Source organism: Sapajus apella, unplaced genomic scaffold (assembly GCF_009761245.1).
Source record: "Sapajus apella isolate SASKATOON/1434 unplaced genomic scaffold, GSC_monkey_1.0 scaffold10, whole genome shotgun sequence".
NCBI lineage: Eukaryota > Metazoa > Chordata > Mammalia > Primates > Cebidae > Sapajus > Sapajus apella.
Genome location: NW_022436950.1, coordinates 36,478,327 through 36,504,244, shown reverse-complemented (window position 1 = coordinate 36,504,244; position 25,918 = coordinate 36,478,327). Strand labels below are relative to the sequence as shown.

General features: G+C 38.4%; 1 protein-coding gene across 2 annotated transcripts in view; it reads right to left on the bottom strand.

The window, feature by feature from the left end:
• The window catches only part of WDR12 (WD repeat domain 12), a 29,939-nt gene that overhangs the window by 2,228 nt on the left and 1,793 nt on the right, over nt 1-25,918 (bottom strand). For both annotated transcript variants that reach the window (XM_032278619.1, XM_032278620.1), the window contains exons 2-11: nt 23,213-23,307; nt 15,994-16,088; nt 14,232-14,338; nt 12,452-12,567; nt 11,541-11,695; nt 10,405-10,450; nt 8,304-8,389; nt 1,468-1,608; nt 1,271-1,376; nt 455-587 (exon numbers count right to left, since the gene is read on the bottom strand). In XM_032278619.1, coding sequence (XP_032134510.1) covers nt 455-587; nt 1,271-1,376; nt 1,468-1,608; nt 8,304-8,389; nt 10,405-10,450; nt 11,541-11,695; nt 12,452-12,567; nt 14,232-14,338; nt 15,994-16,088; nt 23,213-23,307 — 1,080 coding nt within the window. The remainder of the gene's footprint in view (nt 1-454; nt 588-1,270; nt 1,377-1,467; nt 1,609-8,303; nt 8,390-10,404; nt 10,451-11,540; nt 11,696-12,451; nt 12,568-14,231; nt 14,339-15,993; nt 16,089-23,212; nt 23,308-25,918) is intronic.

Sequence of the window (25,918 nt, the reverse complement as noted above, 5' to 3'; positions counted from 1 at the left end):
TCTTTTTCTTTTTGAGACATAAAGTCTCGCTCTGTCAACCAGGCTGGAGTGCAATGGCGCACTCTTGGCTCACTGCAACCTCCACCTCCCGGGTTCAAGCTTCCCATGTAGTTGGGATTATAGGCGTGCGCCACCATGCCGGGATAATTTTTTTGTATTTTTAGTAGACACAGGGTTTCACTGTGTTGGCCAGGCTAGTCTTGAACTCCTGGGCTCAAGTGATCTGCCTGCTTCAGCCTCCCAAAGTGCTGGGATTACAGGTGTGAGCCACCGTGCCTGGTGGAAAATTTCTTTGATCCTGGCTTTTCTTTTCCATATCAGTATTTGTCACATGAGGTTGTATAACCATGAGGCTTTTTTTGCTCTTCTGGTTTTAGATAATTTCAGTATTCGTTTTCTTTCTATATAACAGGTGATTGATGTGTTTCTTTTGGAGATCATAAATAGAATTTACCTTCTTGTATCCCACAGCTTAACAATGTTATCTAAAGATCCTGAAATCAGCTGCTGTTCATGGGTAGGAGACCATTTTACTGATGTCACCCAACCGGTGTGTGAAGTTAGGGACAGCGACACCAAAGAACCATCTAAACAAAGCAAAAGACAAGCATTGAATTTTAGAAAAGAGAAGTAGAACAAACCCAAAAAATATTTGCGGAATTTTTTTTTTTTAACGGAGATGGAGTCTTGCTCTGTCACCAGGCTGGAGTGCAATGGTACAATCTTGGCTCAATGCAACCTCCACCTCCCGGGTTCAAGCAATTCTGCCTTAGCCTCCCAAGTAGCTGGGATTACAGGTAAGCACCGCTATGCCCAGCTAATTTTTGGTATTTTTAGTAGAGGCAGGGTTTCACCATGTTGGTCAGGATGGGCTCCATCTCCTGACCTCGTGATCCACCCACGTTGGCCTCCCAAAGTGCACGCCCAGGCTGAAGTGGTGGCGTGTAGTGGTGTGATCTCGGCTCACTGCAACCTCCACCTCCCGAGTTCAAGCGATTCTCCTGCCTCAGCCTCTCAAGTAGCTGGGATTACAGGTGCCTGCCATCACACCGGGCTAATTTTTTTGTATTTTGAGTAGTGACAGGGTTTCACCATATTGGCCAGGCTCGTCTTGATCTCCAGACCTCATGATCTGCCCACCTCGGCCTCCCAAAGTGCTGGGATTATAGGTGCGAGCCACCACACCTGGCTGGAAATCATACATCTCCAGTGAGATGACAAATTGATGTTATTCACACATATTTTTCCCCCAGTGGTTTACATGACCCACCTTTAGTTCGGGGATCCCACAGTCTGATATGCCTATCTGTGCTTCCAGATGCTAAACGTTTACAAACTGGAGAATAGGAAATACAATTAAACACTTTATTTCCTGTCTGAAAAAGAAAAGGAAAGAACATTAATCATGGTAGACTAAAAACCATCTCTTGAAGTTTATGTCTTAAAAGATAACTGAATTTTTCTTACCAAAGTAGACTTAAGACTGCCAGACTCAACATCCCACACTCTAATTGTATGGTCCCAAGATGCACTGCAGATTTCTTCAGCATCTGACCACAGAACTGAGGAAACTGCTTCCTTGTGGCCAGAGAGGGTCACTATGGGAGTCTAGAAAGGAAGAACCCCAAAATGGTAAAATGTTTTTATTACAGAGTAATTGAAACAATAGTATTACTTATTACTTACAAAGCCCATATGCCAGAACTGAACTGCCCATCTTTCATATCCTAACTTATTTCTTCTTTCTTTACAATGGAATAGATATTTGTTTTTATTTTACAAGATAATGAGGCTGATAAAGATAACTTACCCAAGGTCATAGAGCTTGTAAGTGGCAGACTTGAGTTTGAACCCAAATATTACTTGTCTGTAGTCATTCCACTGTATCCTGCTGCTCCGCATCTTTTCTGCTTTTCATTTTGATCAGTATTAACACAAACTTAACTCTCCCAGCTAAGAAATGTTATATTAAAAGTTAGTGCTGGATGATTTCCGAATGGCCTTGGACTGACAGGTATAGTTTCTCCCCTCTTTTCTTATTGCCTGTAGTTCTCAAAATAACTATATAATATTCTGGGAATACAATATCCTGAGACAGGGAGTAACTGGCCAGCATAGCCTGGGGGCTCTGTTCCAGCTCCTATAAACAGGATGTCCTTCAAACTCTGCCCAGAGAGTTAAGTGATCCCAGGGTAAAAAACCAGGGCAGGCTTTTTGGGATCCCTCAGCTGTGCTGCAAGTAAGGCACACACAGTAAACATTCCATTTTCCCTGGGCAGTTTTCTTGAGCCCTGGAGGATTGGCTCACAATGTATCCTAGGCTTCTGTTGTCCCTTGCTGCCTATCTGTAAGTAATAAACCTGTTTCATGTAATGTGTTGCATGTGTGCTCTTCCTCACCAGATTCAGGTAACTGGTAAAATTGCAGCCCAGGATGCAGTGGATGAAAGTATTCACACTTCTATTCCTGGTGGCTGGTATAAGATGACCTTTACTATCCTCTGTCCAGTGAGAATCCTCCCGTGGGACTGGTTATCAATGAAACTGCTTCACAGTTAACACAAAAAGCTTTGTGATCAGACAGATATAGATTTCAGCACCTTCACTCAAAATATGCTGCCAATTTCTACATAACTCCTCCAGGTAAATTAATCTCAGTAAGTTATTCTTACCACAGCATTCCTCAGCATCTTTAAGTCCTATTATTTCATCTTTAAATATACACAGTTTATTTATTAATACTCCACAATCTGTAACATCTTTTTAAGCTAAAAGCCCCAAACTAGGCAACTAGGTATAGTACCTATCTGAAATATAAGGATTATCTAAAAGAGAGTAGAAAGAGCCAGGCACAAAAGGCTCGTACCTGCAGTCTTCATGCTTTGGCAGGCTGAAGTGGGAGGATCACTGGAGCCCAGGAGTTTGAGAATAGCCTGGGCAACATAGTGAGACCCCATCTCTACTAAAAATAAAGATTAGCTGGGCTTGATGACACATGACTATAATCATAGCTACTTTGGAGGCTGAGGTGGAAGGATCACTTGAGCCCAGGAGTTTGAGGCTACAGTGAGCTATGACCATGCCACTGCACTCCAGCCTGGATGACAGAGAGATATTGTCTCTAAAAACAAAAGAGAGGAGGCCAGGCACGGTGACTCACACCTGTAATCCCAGCACTTTGGGAGGCTGAGGTGGGTGGATCACTTGAGCTTAGGAGTTTAAGAACAGCCTAGGAAACATGCCAAAACCCTGTCTCTGAAAAAAAAAAAAATACAGAAATGAGCTGGCGTGGTGGCACACGCCTGTAGTCCCAGCTACCTGGGAGACTGAGGTGGGAGGATTGCTTAAGCCTGGGAGGCAGAGGTTGCAGTGAGATGAGATTGTGTCACTGCATTCCACCCTGGGCAACAGAGTGAGAGTCGGTCTCTTAGAAAAACAAGAGAGGAAAAGAATTCTGGAATAGGAGACAGTCAATCTACTTTTATAACTTTGCTACATTTAACTTCCTTAAATATTACCTCATCTGTAATATTAAGGCATTATAACAGGATCAGAAAGCAAATTTTTTCAACAAATTTTTCACCAACAAGTAAAGATTTCAACTTTTGTGAAACACATAGAGTTCCTGTTGTATATTTTTCATTGCTGAGTAGCATTCTGTTGTATGGATAATACCACAGTTTTTTTTTTTGTTTTTTTTTTTTTTTAATTTTGTTTTCTTTGTGTGTGAGATGGAGTTTCACTTTTATTGCCCAGCCTGGGCTGAAATGGTGCAATCTTGAAACCTCTCACTGAAACCTCTGCCTCCCAGGTTCAAGAGATTTTCTTGCCTCAGTCTACTAAGTAACTGGAACCACAGGCATATGCCACCACACCTGGTTAATTTTTATTTTTGTATTTTTAGTAGAGAAGCTGTTTCTCCATGTTGGCCAGGGTGGTCTCAAACTCCTGACCTCAGGTGATCTGCCCGCCTCGGCCTCCCAAAGTGCTGGGATTACAGGTGTGAGCCACTGCACCCAGCCCACAGTTGTTTTTATAAGGGGCTATTCTTACAACACTTTATAATTGTAAAAACCATCCTTAACTCTCTGTAGTACAAAAATAAGTGATAGCCAAATTGGCTGTTGGGATCCAACTCCTGGATCAAATGATCCCTGAGGTGTCTGTTCCAGCTTTAAAATTTTCCTGAAAGAAGTAAAGGAACCTGATAGAGTGAGGAACAGAACAATCTCTGATGTGATCTAAAACAAAATGAAAAGGTGACATAGAAGTAATCAGGAGGCTCTAGAATATAAAATGACATGGAAAAAATAGGTAAGCTTATCATATGAATAAGCTATACCATACCTTGGCATTTGCCCAGGAGAAATGAAAACATGATCACACAAAAACCTAAATACAAATGCTGACACTTTTACTTTTAACTGTCAAACTGGAAATGTGCCCCCAATATTTCTATTATTTCTAACTGCCAGCAACATTTTCATTGTAATTGGCTCTTCAAGGTTTTCTGGCATGACTTTAATAATTTATGAATGCATAAATTTAAACCCTATAAAAAGCTGAATGATTTCTCAGGAAAAGCCAGGGAAAGGGTGGAAAAAAGCTAAATGAGAAACCCAATATACTATTATTTCTTTCAAATAAATGAACTATGGGAGCAAGCTTACAAAAGTACCTACCTGGAAATAAAAGGTATCAGCAAAGCAGAGTGGAGAAAATATATATATCCAGCAAGTAACTTAAATCCAGAATACAGAAAGAACTCTTACAAATCAGTAAGTTAAAAAAAAAATCAGTAAGTAAAAGAGAGACAACACTCTTAAAAAATGGGCTCCGAGGTGGGAAGACTGCTTGAGCCTAGGAGTTTGAGACCGCTTGGGCAACAAAGCAAGATACCATCTCTATAAAAAAGTGATTAATAATAACTTTAAAATTAGCTAAAAATATGAACACTTCAAAATTGAGTATCAAAGATCCAGGGCTTAATAAAAGTCGATCATGACTTTAATAACTGACCATAGAAAGTGCTGATAAAGATGTGGAGTAACAGCCAGGCATGGTGGCTCATGCCTGTAATCCCAGCTACTTGAGAGGCTGAGGTGTGAGGACTGTGTGGGCCCTGGAGGTCGAGGCTGCAGTGACCCATGATTATGCCACTGCACCACTCCGCTCAAAAGGGGAAAAAAAAGTTCCATCAAAAGAATAATGAATAGGCTGAATGTGGTGGCTCATGTCTGTAATCCTAGCACTTTGGGAGGCTGATGCAAGAAAATCACTTGAGCCCAGGAGTTCAAGACCAACCTGGGCAACCTGACAAAACTCAGTATCTACAAAAAAGAAAAAAAGAAAAATTAGCTGGGCATGGTGGCATGCGCCTATAGTCCTAGCTACTCAGCAGGCTGAGGTGGGAGGATCACCTCAGTCTGGGGAGGTTGAGGCTGCAGAGAGCTATGATTAGGCTATCTGTACTCCAGCCTGGGTGACAGAGTGAGACCCTGTCTCAAAAAAGGAATAATGGATAAATTGTGGCATACTGATACTGCAATGAAATGCTATATGTTAATGAAAAGACCTATCTTACGATGTTATATAAAATTTTAAAAATAGGTAAAATTAATCTAAGATGGCATAAGTCAAAAGTGATTACCTTTAGGGAGCTAGTGATTGAGAGGCAGACTAGAGGGAGTCATCTAGGGTACTGGTAAATCGCTATATTTTTATTTGGGTAGTAATTACTTGAGTATACCTTTTTATTTTTGGACTGAGTCTCGCTCTGTCACCAGGCTGGAGTGCAGTGGCATGATCTTGGCTCACTACAACCTCCACCTCCCAGGTTCAAGTGATTCTCCTGCCCAAATTAATTGAGCTGTACATTTAAGCTGCATGTGAAACTTTTAATTAAAAAGGAGGAAGAAATGGCAGGGCATGGTGGCTCAAGCCTGTAATCCTAGAACTTGGGAAGGTGGAGGTGGGAGGATCACCTGAGGCCAGGAGTTTGAGATTACAGTGAGCTATGATTGTGCCGCTGCACTCCAGCCTGGGCAAGAGGGCAAGAAGAGGGCAAGACCTTGTCTCTTTAAAAGAAGAAAAAGAAAAGAAAAAAGGAGCTACCTTCTCAGTAAAAGATTTTGATAACTCAGGAAATCTTTTCCTACTCAGATTCTTTAAAAGTTTGATCAGGGATATGCATGAATATAAACTACCACTGGCACAATATCCAATTGGTAAGGCACTTCTAGCTTTATTTTTTGAGACAGGGTCTGGCTCTCTTGCTCAGGCTGGAGTGCAGTAGCACAATCTTGGCTCACTGCAACCTCTGCCTCTCAGGGTGGGCGTAGCTGGAACCACAGGCATGAGCCACCACATTCAGCTAACTTCTTAAAATTTTTTAGTAGAAGCAGGATGTCGCCATGTTGCCCAGACTGGTCCCACACTCCTGAGCTCAAGCAATCTGCCCGCCTTGGCTTCCCAAAGTGCTGGGATTATAGGCGTGAGTCACCACACTTGACCTACATTTCTAGCTTTAATTTAGCCTACCAGAGTAAAGAAGCTAAGTGCCACAACTTTCCTCTTGCAATTCATCAGTCTATGTTTAAATGTATTAAGAAGTTATAAATCATTACTTTCAACTGGAACCAGTATGTGCTATTGTTTATTACATTCTATTTGATGAATAATTTATGATCCCACTTTATTCTTCATTTTCAACAAATTTTATAAGATATTTTATTGGTGACTATAAGAATTAGTGTGCAAACGTGGCTTTATTTACTGCACATTCACTATAGCTATTAGAAAATGAAGGAAAAATGTTTTTCTAAACCTGACTGAGTACTGCCCTTCACAAAAAGTATATAAATACAGGTCAGATCATATTATAACAAATATCTTTGGAACAGGACAAATAATAACCTGCATGAAAAGTTACTCATGGAAGCACAGAGAACAGTGGTTGCTGGGAGCTGGAGTGTGAGAAAATGGGGAAAAGTAGGTCTAAGGGTACAAACATTTGGTTATAAGAGATGAACAAGTTCTGGGGATCTAATGTACAGCATGAGTGGTGATGGATGTGTTAATTAATTTGATTGTGGTAATCATTACACAATGTTTATGTATATCTACTCATGCAGTACACCTTAAATATATTCAATCTTTATCAATTAAGTATTTTTAAAAGAAAAATTCTAGATAAACTTTCTGAGTTTGACTTAATGGAATCTGACAGCTAAATGACAGAATCAAATCCCAAATTAACCTCTTGGTTTCTAGTGATTTAGAAGATATAACTTATAAAAATTACATACTCAGGCTGGGCACAGTGGCTCACGCCTGCAATCCCAGCACTTTGGGAGGCCGAGTTGGGTGGATCACAAGGTGAGGAGTTCAAGGCCAGCCTGGACAGCATAGTGAAACCCCATCTCTACTAAAAATACAAAAATTAGCTGGGCCGGGCACGGTGGCTCAAGCCTGTAATCCCAGCACTTTGGGAGGCCGAGGCGGGTGGATCACAAGGTCAAGAGATCGAGACCATCCTGGTCAGCATGGTGAAACCCCGTCTCTACTAAAAATACAGAAAATTAGCTGGGCATGGTGGTGTGTGCCTGTAATCCCAGCTACTCAGGAGGCTGAGGCAGGAGAATTGCCTGAACCCAGGAGGCGGAGGTTGCAGTGAGCCAAGATCGCGCCATTGCACTCCAGCCTGGGTAACAAGAGCGAAACTCCGTCTCAAAAAAAAAAAAAAAAAAAAAAAAAAAAAAAAAAAAAAAAAAAAAAATTAGCTGGGCATGGTGGCACACACCTATAGTCCCAGCTACCCAGGAGGCTGAGGCAAAAGAACTGCTTGAATTCAGGAGGTGGAGGTTACAGTGAGCCGAGATTGCACCATTGCATTCCAGCCTGGCTGACAGAGCAAGACTCCATCTCAAAAAAAAAAAAAAAAAATTACATAGTACATGAAACAGATAATATTATTCAACAACCAGGTAATCAGATGCTTCACTTCACTGTAAGCTTTAATAATTAAAAGGTTCAGAATGCAGCACGGGATCAAACAATAACTAAATAATCAGCGTAGCAACCATAAGCCTGGCTTAATGCCACTATATTCAAAGATGCAAATAAATGTAGCAACAGTACAGTGCTTAGAATAAAAATTTACAGGCTTACTGCCAAAAAGGATAATCATGGTTAAAGAAGCAAGGTAAGACAAAGGAAACATAAACAAGAAAGACCATATTAAATTACCATATATTTGTCAACACAGGTCTAGGCCAGGTACAGTCAATTCTCACAGATACTTACTCTTGTTAGTCCCAACTGCTCTGTTTTCTGTTTCTTTCTTGGTCGATTTGTGGACTCCTCCATTTCATCTTCTTCATCTGTAGGGACTGTGTGATAAGAGAATTAGATTTGACATTTTAAAAACTTAATCATGAACTGTCTGAAAGAATTCTTTACATTTCCAGATACATAGTTTTTCCATGTTACCACAACTAGTTAGGGAATGAATATTCCGCATCATTTTGGTTAACAGAAAGTTATAGATAAAATTTTACCTAGATTACGAATCTTTAAAAACAAAAAAACAAAAAGTAAACTACATTAGAAAACTAAAATCTAACAAGTTAGAAATCTTGCCATCTTTAAGATCATCATTATAGGCCAGGCACGGTGGCTCACCCCTGTAATCTAAGCACTTTGGAGGCCAAGGCAGGTGGATCACCTGAGGTTGGGAGTTCAAGACCAGCCTGACCAACATGGTGAAACCCCGTCTTAAAAAAAAAAAAAATCATTATAAATATTTATTATTTTGACATAACTATGAAAAATTGCTGTTAGTTGTAGGAGAGTTATGACCAGATTACATTTATGTTATGAAGGAGGGAAGGATAAAGTAAACACGTGATAAATGGAGATACATTTCAGCCATGTTTATTCTCTTAATTTCATTTTTCTACCAAAAGTGTCTCTGTTTTTTTTTTTTTTTTAATTTTTGTTATACATCACTTGGTTAGGCAGCAAACCCAGATTGAAAACTACATAAAATATGTAACATTAAATATGGAATGTATGTGAACATTATGTGTACGTAATGTATGTATGTGTATATGTTCCAATAATATATGTATTATGTTACATTAAATATGTAACATAAAATATGTAAAACATTAAAATGTTTTGTGGCTTTTATGAATATTAATATTTCTCTGACTAGATTATAAACCCCTTAAAGTTAATACCTAATCATATATATTACTTCATTTACTTGGCCCTATCAAAAAATAAAAAATTCTACAAAAGAATTTTCTAAACTAAACCACTTTTTGCCACAAATTATTTGCTTTCACCATTTTTGTAAAATCTACTAAAATATATTATATATTTCCCGCCATCTTACACAAAATTATTCAAAACTAGTTAAGCTTTTCTTGATCCCCCTCAAGTCTTTGTAAAATGCATTTCGGATATATACTATGTAAGTACCTAAGCAATTACCTAAGAAGTAACACAGGTATTCTGATCTGCTTACCTATGCAATAAGTAGTTCTAGCTACTAGGTCTTAAAATGTAAGTATCTATGGGAATGTGTTTTTTCCTCTTTTCTTCTCTTCCTCTAACAGTCCTTCTTCCTCCACCCTCAATTTGTTCTTTTTAATCTATGTTTTCAGGGTAAAAAGATGAATATTGGTAAAACTGCATTTAAAAATTTTTTAAGTAAACCAGCTTACCTAAGAAATGAACAGGAAAATGACTCAAAAGTCATTCTTAAATGACTTAAAATGACTCAGAAAGTGTTTTTATTTACTTCCACGTTTCCTGAATAAGAGAACTTTGAAAATCAAGGTGTTTATATATCCTACTGCACCAAACATGTTTTTGATACTTGCAGCAATTCAGTGACACTGAATTGTATCCAATAAGCAAGGGGGTGGTGGGATAGGAAAAAAAAATCTTGAAACACAAAGAAATATACTGATTTGTTGCCATACTGGTCTATTTTTATGGCAAAATATGGGTTAAAAAGTCCCCTTTCACTAAGCTGATTTTTTTTTTTTTTTGGTGAGACATGTTCTCACTCTATCACCCCGGCCAAAGTGCAGGGGCATGATATAGCTCACTGTAACCTCAAATTCCTAGGCTCAAATACTTCCCTTACCTAAGTCTCCCAAGTAGCTAGTACTACAGGTGCATACCGACACACCTGGCTAATTTTAATTTTCTACTTTTAGTAGAGACAGGGTCTCACTATGTGGCTCAGGCTGCTCTTGAACTCGTGGCTTCAAGGGATCCTTCTACCCTGGCTTCCCAAAGTGCTGAGATTATGGGTGTGAGCACCATACCTTGCCTCTGAACTTAAATTTTTGAAACAAAATAGTCAGGGTAAAAGAAATATTTAACTTACCTGTAGACCAGATCTTTAGCATATTATCCCAGGAGCCACTGCAAAACTAAACAGATGTATATGAAGGGAAAAGACATATATAATATGATTCATATTATTTGCCTATACCAGTAGGTCTCTTCCTCATTCAGGACCTTTTCAAAGAACCTGTGTTCCAGAGAGATGAAATTAGTCTTTTTCTAGGACAGAACATAAAATCTGAGAAATTTTGAAGGCCAGGGTTATTGCCGTGTCTTTTCAAGAAAGCTAATCTGAAGTGAGAGAGAATAAAGTCAACTTGAGGGACAAGAGAGGAAGAGGGTGTGCTGACCACATTCAAGCCTGTATTCCACTGGTTCCTGAGGGCCAAATGCAGCATTACACTTCCTGTGATGTGGCTGTTCAATCTTTCCTTAGATCTCACAGTTCAATACATTTCCTTTTAAGGTTAAATAAATTCAAGATGAGTTTCTACCTCTCTTTAGCCAAAAAGAACGGGTACAGTTAATTCACTGAAGTTTGGACTAAACTTATAAACCTTTTTGACTCAATATGAAAAATAAATCTTTACCTTTGAATACATCAAGCATCCTGTTACCCTAACTGTCAAAGAAACACTCCTAAGTCCAGAATACTTCAATGTGGCTTAGGAAACTTTCAAGTTGTAAGTGGATTTATAATTCCTCATATTAATAAATCAATATGGTATTGCCCTCAGGTTTGTTACCTTTTAACTAAATTTTACCATTTTGTCATGATAAAGAGTAGATCAGTACTACAGTAAAACTCTATTAGCACAAACTTTAGTGTATCCTAACAGACAATCAACTAGGCATTTTCAGTTGATGATGGCACTTAATAGCTGATAAAGGCTGGAAATATGTCAATTACTATGACATAAGGAGGTTATATAAATAAATGACTTGTTTATCTCATTTTTTAAAACTTCTGAAGTTTATATAGGGTTCTAAACCAGGGATACTCAAACTGAGGAAGTATCTTCTATTGCATGAGTATTTACTTTTGCTTTGAAATCCTATCTTTTGCCACCGGTTGTTGAGACTAAGCCAACACAACGAATATATGTAGAAAAAAATTTTTAGTAACAAGCTCAAATTTTAATTTACAACAGTAGTAATAACATTCCAGTTACTTACTTTCGTTCCTGAGCCATCAACAGCTATAGAATCTACACTTCCAGCATGCCCTCTGCAGCAGTGTAGGGCTTTCACTTTGTTTCTCTCTACATTCCACTCCCATAAGAGAATAGTCTGATCCATAGAGGCACTCAATAATAAGCAGGACAAACTATCTGAAGAAAGGAGAATACAAGAATAAGAAACAAATTAGTATATACCATTCAGAACACATAATGTTCTGAAACTGCAGAACTGAATTTTTGTGTTGCTGTTGAAAAAGGTGTTAAAAAAATAACTATATGGCCAGGTTTTAAAAGGCTGATGTGGTAATCAAGAGAAGATTCTGCAAAAATAGAATATGATGGCTGGATGAGGTGGCTCACGCCTGTAATCCTGACACTTTGGGAGGCCAAGGCAGGCGGATCACTTTAAGTCAGGAATTCGAGACCAGCCTGGCCAACATGGCAAAACCTTGTCTCTACTAAAAATACAAAAAAATCAGCTAGGCGTGGTGGCAGGCACCTGTAATCCCTGGCACTTGGGAGGCTGAGGCAGGGAAATCGCTTGAACCCAGGGGGCAGACGTTGCAGTGAGTTGAGATTGAGCCACTGCACTCTAGCCTGGGCGACCAAGCGGGACTGTCTCAAACAAACAAACAAACAAACAAAATAGGAGATGTGTGTAATATGCTCAATACTAACTTGAAAATGTATATTATCTGATGTAATTTTAGTAAAGAATGACTTCTACCAATTATGAATTTTTTATATAATCCTTTTCTTCTTGAACCCTATATTTTTTGAAAGACCTCATAATAACTGAGGTATAAGATGTTTCCCACCCACTCCCCATTCTTCCCTAGAACCAAAAATGGCTTATTTCCAAATCCCTAACTAGGATTCCTCTGAGTGTAGGCAAAAAGTCCTAACCTTTTTTCACCCAGGCCACATCTTTTACAACATCTGTATGTCCCACAATTGTCATTATCGACTTTCCTTCCAAGGACCAGATTCGAGAAGTCTTATCATAAGAACCAGTCAAAATCCTATGAGGAGAAAAAAAATCTTATGAAATACAAAAAACAGCTTTTTCAAACCCTGAAAATGAACTTTGTTTCTTTGGCAATGACAAAATAACTTTGAGGATTGTACTTTTAAATTCTTTTTTAATATGAATATCAAGATTTCAAAGCATACTAAATAAGCTGTTAAACATTTGATGTTTCTCAACCTCCTAAAAATAATACCTGGCAAATCCTAGATTTCATTTTTACATTGTTTTAAGTAATACAACTCTCACAGAAGCTGTGCAAATTACTTGTAGACTCTAATACAAGTTGAACATCCCTAATCTGAAAATTTAAAGTCCAAAATTCTCCAAAATCCAAAACTTTTTGAGAGCCAACATGACACCACAAGTAGAAAATTCCACACCTGACATCATAATGACAGGCTGTAGCCAAAACACAGTCAAAACTTTGATATAGGCACAAAATTATTAAAAATATTGTATAAAATTACTTTCGGGCTGGGTATATAGGCTGTATATGAAACATAAATTTTCATGTTCAGACTTGGATCACATCCCTAAGATATCTCACTATGTATATGGAAACATTCCAAAACCCAAAAAAATATCCTAAATCCAAAACACTTCTGGTCCCAAACATTTCCAGATAAGGGATATCCAACCTGTAGTATCTTTTTTTTGTTTTTGAAACAGAGTCTTACTCTGTTGTTCAGCTCACTGCAACCTCTGCCTCCTGGGTTCAAGTAATTCTCCTGACTCAGCCTCCCGAGTAACTGGGACCACAGGTGTGCATCATCATATCTGGCTAATTTGTTGAATTTTTAGTAGAGACAGGTTTCACTATGTTGGCCAGGCTGGTCTCAAACTTCTGATCTCAAGTGATCCACTCGCCTTGGCCTCCCAAAACGATGGGATTACAGGCGGGAGCCACACACCTGGCTGTCGACCTGTAATACTTTGTACTTAACCAGTGAAAACCAATTAAATTAAAAGTAAAACCAGTAGAAACGTAACTTCCTGTAATAACTCCATTATTTGAAAGTAAGCTCCTACTATAATCCCTCTTGAGGTGTTTTCCTACAAGTAAGGCCAGTGAAGATTTGCCCTGAGCCATCTGTACCTTCTTTCTTGATTCTAGTCTGCTCTTTCTAGCCCGAAAATAGCATGGCATGCATCTTCACGTTATTAGGCCAAAAGATCTATGACTATAAAGGTCATTTTTTTCCTCTATGAAACAAACTATATCCTTGGTCTTAAAAGCAACATAATCAAACCAAATAAATTAAATGTTCTAAGATACATGACTTATTCAGAAGACAAGCATTACTGGGTATAGTGTAATCCCACCTATTCAGGAGGCTGAGGCAGGAGGACTGCTTGAGCCCAGGAGTTTGAGACCAGCCTGGGCAACAGAGGGAGACCCCATTTAAAGAAAAAAAAGATAACTATAATTGTTACTATGACATCTTGAACAGAACACAAAGAAAACCTATTAATAAATAACCTGTTTCTTCTTGAAGACACTGAATGCAGAGATCTTTCTGTATGGCATGGCCACTGATACAGAGATCACGAAATTAATTTACAGATAACAGTAAATCACAGAAAAATACATATGGATTTAAAAAGACTGAAGGAGGTAAATTAAAAAAAAAAAGATGAGTATTAATCTGGCAATACCATTCCTCTGCCCCTTTAACTGAACTGATCCAGTCATCATGGAACATGCATTGCTCTGGCTGGGGTGCAGTATACTTCTCCACGTATTCTATTTCCACAACTTCTTCCTAGTCAGGAGAGAAACCAGCAACAAATCAGGTTGTATAGTTTTGAAAAGCTACATTATGAAGATAAAGAACCCACAATTTAATATGCCTCCTTCATATACTTCGTATTAGTTTCCTTCATAATCCAGTAAATTTGGAGCCATTCAAAAAGTCAAGAACTTTATTTGACCTAACAGTGAGCTAAGAGTGATATCAGAAAATAATAGCTTGGCATGGTGGCTCACACCTGTAGTCCCAGCTATTAACATTAGGAAAGCGAGGGCAGGAGGACTGCTTGAGGCCAGGAGTTCAAGTCCAGCCTGGGCAACAAAGCAAGACCCCGTCTCCTAATAAAAATTTTAAGAAGAAATGTTAATGGCCTTGGAAAACTTGTGCTGAAAATGGGAGAAAAAAGAATATAAGAAAACCTTAGGCCAGGCACAGTGGCTCATACCTGTAATCCCAGCACTTTGGGAGGCCAAGGCAGGAGGATTCACCTGAGGTCAGGAGTTCAAGATGTGCCTGGCCAATATGGTAAAACTCCGTCTCTATTGAAAATACAAAAATTAGCTGGAAGTAATGGCAGGTGCCTGTAATCTCAGCTACTTGGGAGGCTGAGGCACAAGAATCACTTGAACCCAGCAGGCGGAGGTTACAGTGAACCTAAACTGCACCATTGCACTCCAGCCTGGGCAACACATGGAGACTCTGTCTCAGGGGGAAAAAAAAAAAAAAAAGGCTGGGGGCAGTAGCTCACACTTGTGATAACAGTACTTTGGGAGGGCAAGGCAGGCAGATCACAAGATCAGGAGTTCAAGACCAGCCTGATCTACATGGTGAAATCCCACCTCTACTAAAAATACAAAAATTAGCTAGGTGTGGTAGCATGCCCCTGTAATCCCAGCTACTCAGAAGGCTGAGGCAGGCGAATCGCTTGATCCTGGGAGGTGGAGATTGCCGAAAAAAAAAAAAAAGAACATATGATATGGGAAAATTTTAAATTAAGACTAATAGCATATTGTTTAATGGGTACAGGTCTTCTGTTTAGGGATAAAGAAACAATTCTGGAAAATGGTGATGGTTGCACAATATTGCAAATCCACTTAATGCCACTGAATTATATATTTAAAAATGTTTAAAATTGTATTTTATGTATATTTTGCCACAATTTTTAAAATCATAAAAAAAGCAATTATAAGTGATCTTTTAATCATAAAAGCAGTATTAAGGAAACTTTGAAAATAAGAGGAAGGGAAAAATCACAATAACTTAACCTATAGTTTTTATATTTGCCCACTTATTTTGTGCACCCATATTAGTACACACATATTTGCTATTTCCTTTCTTGCTAGTTCTTCCATAAATATGAAGAATATGTTCATTTATTTCTTGAATAAAACACAAAAAGAGCAGGCTTCAAAACTGAATATACAGGAATATAAATACATATACACACACTATATATATTCAATACACAAACATAATATACACACAATATATAAAACACACACTCTCTATATCTATATCTATATCTATATCTATATACACATAAATATATTCAAGATGTTCAAAATAATCTTGGATACTAAAGTAGATTCAGTGTGATTCTAAAAGGAGTTTACCCAAAATAGCTGATAATGCTTTAAGTAAAACACAAGGTAAGTATTTGAACTTACTGATGAGATGTTCTCCAGTTCCATGTGTTTGACCAAGGGCATTCGCAGAAACTGGCCCTTAATAAGGAAATCAAACTCCACGTGTTTGTGGAACTCTGAGGAAAATACATAATAAAATTATCACTCTTAATATCTGAAGTGATATTGGCAGAGGTATATGAGAACGCCCAAAACAAACAGGTACCTATTTTCCCAGTGTGGCCTATGAGTTTCTCCAGAATTTCTTCTGGATCAGCATTCCAGTATACTATGTGATTTTTAAGATCAGAAATATTTTGTTCTGTTAGTATAATGTCTTCGTTATTGTTGTTGGTATAATTATCTTGGTTTAAAAAACTTTCACTCTGGCTGGGCGAGGTGGCTCACGCCTGTAATCCCAGCACTTTGGGAGGCTGAGGTGGGCGGATCACCTGAGGTTGGGAGTTCGAAACCAGCCTGGCCAACATGGAAAAACCCCGCCTCTACTAAAAATACAAAAAATTAGCCGGGCATGGTAGTGCATGCCTGTAACCCCAGCTACTCAGGAGGCTGAGGCAGAAGAATCACTTGAATCCGGGAAGCAGAGGTTGCAGTGAGCTGAGATCATGCCACTGCACTCAGCCTGGGCTAACAAGAGCGAAACTCCATCTCAGTAAAAAAAAAAAAAAAAAAAAAAGCTTTTAATCTATGAAATATTTCAAACATGCAAAAGTAGAAATAACACTGAATCCCATCACCATCACCCATTTTGATATCCACCAACTAATGGAGCATCATCTATATTCCTCCCTCTATTTCCTGGCTGGTTTACTTTAAAGCAAATCTCAGAAATTGTATCATTTCATCTGTAAATACTTTAGCTTGTATCTCTAAAATATAAGAACTTAAAAGAATTAGTCAAATAGTTTAAAATTTAACAATCATTCCTTCTAACATAAAACAGCCAATGTTCTTTTACAGTGAGTTTTCAAAAATCAGCATTCACATATTTAATTTAAAAATCAGCCCATACATATTTAATTAATGTTTCTTTTAGTCTTTAATAGTTCCTCCTCCTTTTTCTCCTTGCCAGGTATTTGTCGATGAGAGTGGGTCATCTGTTTTGTAATATTTAATACATTCTGAGTTTTGTTGACTACATCTCCAAGGTGCCCTTTGACATGTTTCTTTATCACACAAATATCCTATAAGCTAGTCAGACATAAATGCCTCATTGGATTTCAGGTGTTTTTTTTTTTTTTTTTTTCCTTGACAAGAATAGTCACAGAAAGTATTGTCTATTTCCTATTACATCCCATCAGGATGTAAATAGTATCTGGTTGTGTCTCTTTTTAAGATATTAAGACCCACCTTAGGGCTCAGATTATATCAGTCTGATTCCATCCACCATCATGCTCCCTTGTTGTAGTCTTTTAACTAACTACTGAGTTTAACAGCTATTGAGAATCACTACTGTACTTATATTCCTTATTTCTTTTGGAGTTGCAAGACAGTAACAGTCTATACAAAAAGAATAATGTTCAGTTACACATTTAGAAAAATATGCAACTATTTGGGTAACATACTGGAATTGCAAAGCTTCTCTTACAGGAATAATTCTTTCCTCAACAAAATATTTGCAAGCCAAATTCAACAACACATTAAAAAGATAATCATGACCAAGTAGGATTTATTCCAGGGATGCAAGAATGGTTCAACATACACAAATCAATCAATGTAATACATTGTGATGGTTAACACTGAGTGTCAACTTGATTGGAATGAAGAATGCAAAGTACTGTTCCTGGGTGTGTCTGTGAGGGTACTGCCAAAGGAGATGAATATCTGAGTCAGTGGACTAGGAGAGGCAGATACACCTTCAATCTGGGTAGGTACCATCTAATCAGCTGCCAGCATGGCTAGGATAAAAGGAGGCAGAGGAATGTGGAAGGACTAGACTGGCTGAGTCTTCAGGCTTTTATCTTTCTCCCGTGCTGGATGCTTCCTGCCCTCAAATACTGTACTCCAAGTTCTTCAGTTTTTTGATTCTTGGACCAGTGGTTTGCCAGGGGCTCCAGGGTCTCCGGCCACAGAATGTAGGCTATACTGCTGGTTTCCCTACTTTTGAGGTTTTGGGACTCGTACTGGCTTCCTTGCTCCTCAGTTTGCAGACAGCCTATTGTGGTACTTCATCTTGTGATCGTGACCTTAATAAACTCCCTTTCACATATACATCTATTAGTCTTATCCCTCTAGAGAACCCTAATATATACATCATATGAACAGAATGAAAGACAAAAAACATATGATCATATGATCATTTCAAATGATGCTCAAAAGGCGTTTGATAAAATTGAACATCTCTTCATGAAAGAGATAGGACACACCTCAACACAATAAAAAGTCATATACAATATACCCCCCTACTAAATGGGGAAAAAACAGAAAGCCTTTCTTCTAAGATCTGGAACATGACAAGGATGCCCACTTTCACCTCTGTTATTCAACACAGTATTCGAAGTCCTAGCTAGAGAAAGGAAGGAAGGGAGGAAGGGAGGGAGAAATGAAGGGAGGGAGAAAAGAAAGGAAAGAAAAAAGAGAAGGAGAGAAGGAGAGAAAGAGAAAGGGCATCCAATTTGGAGAGGGAGAAGTCACATTATCCTTGTTTGCAGATGATCTGATCTTACATTTGGAAAAATCAATGATATGATCTTATATTTGATATAATCTTTATCATACCAAAAACCTATTAGAACTGATAAATTCAATAAAGTTGCACGATAACAACAATCAGTAGTGTTTCTATATGCCAAAAGCAAAAAATCAGAAAAAGAAATCAAGAAAGTATTTCTACTTACAACAGCTGCAAATAAAATACCTAGAAATTAACTTAACCAAAGAGGTAAAAGATCTCTACAACAAAAACTATAAAACATTGATGAAAGAAATTGAAGAGGACTGGGCATGGTGGCTCGCACCTGTAATCCCAGCACTTTGGGAGGCCGAGGCCAGTGGATCACCTGGGGTCAGGAGATCGCAACCAGCCTGGCCAACATGGTGAAAATCCATCTCTACTAAAAATACAAAAACTTAGCCAGGCATTGTAGCAGGCACCTGTAATCCCAGCTACTCAGGAGGCTAAGGCAGGAGAATCACCTGAACCTGGGAGGCGGAGGTTGCAGTGAGCCGAGATGGCGCCATTGCACTCCAGCCTGGGAAACAAGAGCAAAACTCCATCTCAAAAAGAAAAAAAAAATTGAAGAGGACACAAAAAAATTGGAAAGATATTCCAGGATCATGGATTGGAAGAATAAATATTGTTAAAATGTCCATATTACCCAAAGCAACCTACAGATTCAATGCAATCCGTTTCAAAATACCAATGACATTCTTCACAGAAAAAAAAAAATCCTAAAATTTACATGGAACCACAAAAGACCCAGAATAGCCAAAGCTATCTTAAGCAAAAAGAACAAACCTGGAGGAATCACATTACCTGACTTCAAATTATACTACAAACCTATAGTAACCAAAACAGCATGGTACTGGCATACAAAAACAGTCCCAGATATCATGGAACAGAATGAAGAAGCCAAAACAAATCTACCCATCTATAGTGAACTCAAACATACACTGCGGAACAGACAGTCTCTTCAACAATGGTGCCAGGAAAACTGGGTATACATATGCAAAAGAATGACACTAGACCCAATCTCTTGGCATATATAAAAATCAAAACAAAAGGGATTAAAGACTTAATAAATCTAAGACCTCAAACTATGAAAGTAATACAAGAAAACACTGGAGAAACTCCCCAGGACCATGGTCTAGGCAAAAATTTCTTGATTAATACCCCACAAGCATAGGCAACCAAAGCAAAAAATGGACAAATGGGATCCCATCAGGTTGAAAAGCTTCTGCACAGCAAAGGAAACAACAAAGTAAAGAAACAACCAATAGAATGGGAGTAATTATTTGCCAACTACCCATCTGACAAAGGATTAATAATCAGAATATATAGGGAGCTCAAAAAGCTCTCTAGAAACAAATTTAATAATCTGATTAAATATTGAGCAAAAGATTTGAATATACATGTCTCAAAAGAAAACATTCAAATGGCAAACAGGCACATGAAAAGGTGCTCACCATCACTGATCATCAGAGAAATGCAAATCAAAACTACAATGAGTTATCATTTCAACCCAGTTAAAATGGCTTTTTTTCCTCAAGACAGAGTCTTGCTTTGCCACCCAGGCTGGAGTGCAGTGGTGTGATCTCAGCTCACTACAATGTCCGCCTCCCAGGGTTCAAGCAATTCTCCTGCTTCAGCCTCCTGAGTAGCTGGGATTACAGATGCCCAACACCACACCCGGCTAATTTTTTGTATTGTTAGTAGAAACAGAGTTTCACCATGTTGGCCAGGCTGGTCTCAAACTCCTAACCTAATGATCCACCCACCTCAGGTTCCCAAAATGCTAGGATTATAGGTGTGAGCCACTGCACCCAGCCCAAATGGCTTTTATTAAGTCAGGCAATAACAAATGTTGGTGAGGATATGGAGAAAAGGGACCCCTTGTACACCTTGGTGGGGATGTAAATTAGTACAACCACTATGGAGAACAGTTTGGAAGTTCCTCAAAAAATTGAAAATAGGCGTGCCCAGTGGCTCATGCCTGTAATCTCAGCACTTTGGGAGGCAAAGGCGGGCGGATCACCTGAGGTCTGGAGTTCAAGACCAGCTTGACCAACATGGGAGAAACCCTGTCTCTCCCATGAGAGACATTAACCAGGCATGGTGGCACATGTCTGTAATCCTAGCTACTCGGGAGGCTGAGGCAGGAGAATTGCTTGAACCCAGGAGGTGGAGGTAACATGAGCCGAGGTCACACCACTGAACTCCAGCCTGGGCAATAAGAGCTAAACTACTGCCAAAACAAAACCCCAAAAACCCAAAACCAACCAAACAAAAAAAAACTAAAAATAGAGCTACCATATAATCCAGCAATAGCACTTCTCTGCATATACCGAAAAGAAAAGAAATCAGAAAATCAGTACTTCTACATGATGGAAGTACTTCAGCCATAAAATAGAACGAGATACATTGCAATGACATGGGCAGAATTGGAGGCCATTATGTTCAGTGAAATAAGCCAGGCACAGAAAACAAACTTTGCATATTTTCACTTATTTGTGGGAGCTAAAGATTAAAACAATTGAACTCATAGAGATACAAAGTAGAAAGATTGTTACAGATGCTGAGAAGGGTAGTAGGGGGAGTGAGAGGCAGGTGGGGATGGTTAATGGGTACAAAAAAATATAAAGAATAAATAAGATCTAGTATTTGACAGCACAACTGGGTGACTAGTCAGTAATGATTTAACGATACATTTAAAAATAACAAAGAGTACAACTGGATTGTTTGTAACACAAACGATAAATGCTTGAGGTGATGGATACCTCATTTACCCTGATGTGATTATTACACCTTGCATGTCTGTATCAAAATATCTCATGTACCCTATAAATATATACACCTACTATGTACCTACAAAAATAAAAAAGAATATTTTTTATTCTAGTTCAAAGACTTTTTCAACAAATAGCATATATAACAGTTTTCGAAATTTATAAATGTAACTATGCATCGGAATCTATATATATCCATGATGAAGACAAAGACAAGGATCAACAGGAAATGCTATGAAATATCCTTGAATATTGAACTGTAACTTACTAGCAATAAAAAGATTGCAGACCCTGTCCCCCCACCCCAACCCAATAAAGTTGCTCAAAAACATCATCTCAAATTTCACAAAAAAATTATGAAGTTATTTGAAGACGAAGATGGAAAAAATACTACACATTAGTTTATAACTCTTACTTCCCCATTCCTCCAGATAGGGTAGAGTCAGAAGAGCTCTGCAGTACTGGAAACGTCTGTATAGAAATATGCTTGCCCGGCCGGGTGCGGTGGCTCATGCCTGTAATCCCAGCACCTTGGGAGGCCAAGGCAGGCGGATCACGAGGTCAGGAGTTCAAGACCAGACAGGCCAACATGGTGAAACCCTGTTTCTACCAAAAAATACAAAAATTATCTGGGCATGCTGGCTTGCGCCTGTAATCCCAGTTACTTGGGAGGCTGAGGTAGGAGAATCGCTTGAACTGGGAACCAGGAGGCGGAGGTTGCAGTGAGCCAAGATCGTGCCACTGCACTCCACCCTGGGCTACAGAGTGAGAGTCCATCTCAAAAAAAAAAAAAAAAAAAAAAAAATACACTTGCTTCTGGCCTGGCATGGTGGCTCACATCTGTAATCCCAGCACTTTGGAAGGCCAAGAAGGGTGGAATCACTTGAGGTTGGGAGTTCAAGACCAGCCTGGCCAACACTGTGAAATCCTGTCTCCACTAAAAATACAAAAAATTAGCTGGGCACGGAGGCAGGCACCTGTAATCCCAGCTACTTCGGAGGTGAAGGCCAGAGAACTGCTTAAAGTTTCATGTTTAAATTTTCTCTATTGTATGTAATGTGCCATTATTTTAAAAATATATTATAGAAAATTTCACACATTTGGAAAAGTTCAGAAATACAGAACTACAATGAGATACACAAAATAATTTAAGAAGCCTCTTTACACCTATCACCAAACTTCAACAGCTATTAACTCATGGCCAATCTTATGTTCACATTAATTTAATGGGCAAATAACATATTAATACAATAGTATATATTTAATATTTGTAAATTTAAAGTGATTTATTTTATATTCTTGCATGTTTTGTTATACTCATTTTTTTTGTGAATTCTGGACACAAAAAATAAAATACTGATGTTCATACTGTCATTCTTTATTACACTAAACACTCAAATACTGATACTGTCATTTTGCTTTGTGCTTCACTAGCAAGTGGGGCCTAAGCACTAAAACGCTTGTTTTATGCCTACATAACTCAGTCCTCTATAGCACAGTCAATGTCTTGATTACCTCTATATTACAACTTTATACCAAAATCTTTATTCTTTAACTACAACCACCATATTTCCACATTGCCTTAAAAACAGATTAAACAGAAACTTTTTTCTGAAAACTTTTCTTTCAAAGTAGTCTTTACAGTATCATCCAGCAGAAGAACCTGAACTTTACAAGTTACACATTTTACCATAACAAAATTCATACAGTATCATAAGGCCAAAAAAAGGAACTAAAAATCTAGTGCATTTTAGAATAATTAGTGGCACTATGCCCTCTAAGCATATATACCTACCATTTTTGTCCTTTAGTAATTTGTTGATGATGTTACTAAGGTCAGCAATTTCAGAGGTGGCAGGGATTGAGAAGGGAACATCATCTATGGCATATCTATAAAAAGGAAATGATATGTCAAGATCAAGTCTGCAGATACTTGAACAACTGTGCTTTTATGAATTCGACATACATTTATGGGGTACCTGCTACATGCCAGACATTTTGCTACATGTTGTAAACAAAAATAAATTAAAACGTGGAAGTATGGTAATCAAATAGAATGAAGTTATGTAAGAACAATGTCATTAGGTAACATGTACAAAGAGAACAAAGACATCATAGGTCATTTTAGCCAGAGAAAAGGAGGGCAGCAGAGCAGGGCCTGAAAGGATGCACAAAAAAGATAACTGTTAAGCTACATTAGAAAAGTGATCAGCCAGGTGTGGTGGCATGTCCCTGTAGTGCCAGCTACTTGGGAGGCTGAGGTGGGAGGATTGCCTCAGCCCAGGAGGTCGAGGCTACAGTGAGCCGAGATCACACCACTGCACTGCACTCCAGCCTGGGTGACACACCAAGACCCTGTCTCAAAAGAAAAGTGAGTTTTTGCCAGGTGAGGGAAGGATAGTATGGAAGAAGTAGTGTGCAGGAAAGCAGCGAGAACATCAAAACAATAGCTGGGAGTTGTTAAACTGCCCACCCAACCTATTCCAGAAAGTCCAATTTTGCTCTAAAGTTACCAAAGGCTGAAGAGATACACATGGAGTGCTGTATATACCATGTGAAATCATTTTTACTTCTTTTTTGTGGGCAATGAAGAACTATTACAGCAGTGCAAAGTGGAAATAACAGAATTTTATTTAGTCAGATCTTTCTGGCTGCACAATGGAGACTAAATTAGAGGAACACATTACAGGGGGCAGGCTAGGAGACTCATGAGAGACTGGGAAAATATTTGCAAATCATCTATCTAATAATGAACTCGTATCTAGACTACATTAAGAACACTTACAACTCAATAATAAAAAGACAATGCAATTTTTTTTCTTTTTTTGTTATTTTTTTTTTTCATTTTTGACAATGCGGTTTTTAAAATGGCCAATAGGGACATAAAAATGTTCATCGTTATCTTGGAAATGCTAATCAAACACAATGAAAACCATTTCACACCCACTAGGGTGCTATAATTAAAAAGACAGATAATAACAAGTGTCAGTGAAAATATGGAGCAATTGGAACCCTGATTATTGCTGGCAGTAATATAAAATGGTGCAGTTGCTTTAGAAAACATTCTGGCAGTTCCTCAAAAAGTCAAACATGGAATTATATCTGACCCAAAAACTCCACTTCTAAGTATATATGCAAGAAAAATGAAAACACGCATCCACACAAAAACTTATACATGAATGTTTACAAAACTATTCGTAATAGCTAAAAGGTGGAAACAACTTAAATGCCCACCAACTGATGAATGAAAAAATATGGTAGATCCATTCAATGGCTTATTATTTGGTCATAAAAAGAAATGAGATACTAATAGATACTATTACATAATTAAACAATTAAAAAAAATCATACTAAGTGAAAGAAGCCACTCACAAAAGACCACATTATATAATTCCATTTATACAAAATGTCCAGAAGAGATAAAGCTACAGAAATAGAAAGCAGATTGATAGGGCTGGGGGTATTATTTAATAAACAGCTAAAGGATGATGAAAAATGTTTTAAAACTGATGGTGGTGATGTCTGCACAACTCTGCAAATACAGTGCTGATGATCCTCAAACCATACTTAGAGCAATAAGGCTGTGGCTACATATTTATGTATATAATTCACATATATGTATTTACATATATGTATATTCTTCTGTGTGTGTGTGTGTGAGTATGTGTGTGAGACAATTATATTAGCCCCCCCCAATTTTACTGACCAAAATATTAAGTGAAAAGAAAAAGCAAGAATTTTATTTATTTATTTATTTAAGATAGGGTCTCAATATGTTCCCCAGGCTGGCATGCTGTTGCACTGATCCTGGCTCACTGCAACCTCTGCCTCTCAGGCTCAAGCAATCCTCCAACATCAGCCTCCCAAGTAGCTGGGACCACAGGTGGGCACCACCATGCCCGGCTAATTTTTCGTACTTTTGGTAGAGACTGGGTTTCGTGATGTTGCTCGGGCTGGTCTTGAACTCCCAAGGTAAGTGATTTGCCCTCCTTGGCCTCCCAAACTGCTGGATTTCAGAAGTGAGCCACAGCATCCAGCCAAGAATTTCAATTTCTACATTTTTTTTTTTTTTTTTTTTTTTTACCTTTTGGAGGACCTAAATTCAAACATACACATATGACATGTATCCATTCATTTCAGGGGTTAAAACACAGCGGCCTATTATCTCCTACAATTTCATATAAATCAACAATTATCTCAAAGCTGGACACAGTGTCTCATGTCTGTAATTCTAGGACTTTGGGAGACCTAGTTGGGTGGATCACTTGAGGACAGGAGTTCGAGACCAGCATGGCCAACAAGGCAAAATCCTGTCTCTACTAAAAATACAAAAATTAGCCAGGCTTGGTGGCACATACCTGTAATTCCAGCAACTCCGGAGGCTGCGGTGGGAAAATTGTTGAAGCCCAGGAGACAGAGGTTGCAGTTAGCCAACAATGCACCACTGCAGTCCAGCCTGGGTGACAGAGTGAGACTCTGTCTCTAAAAAAATACCAAAACA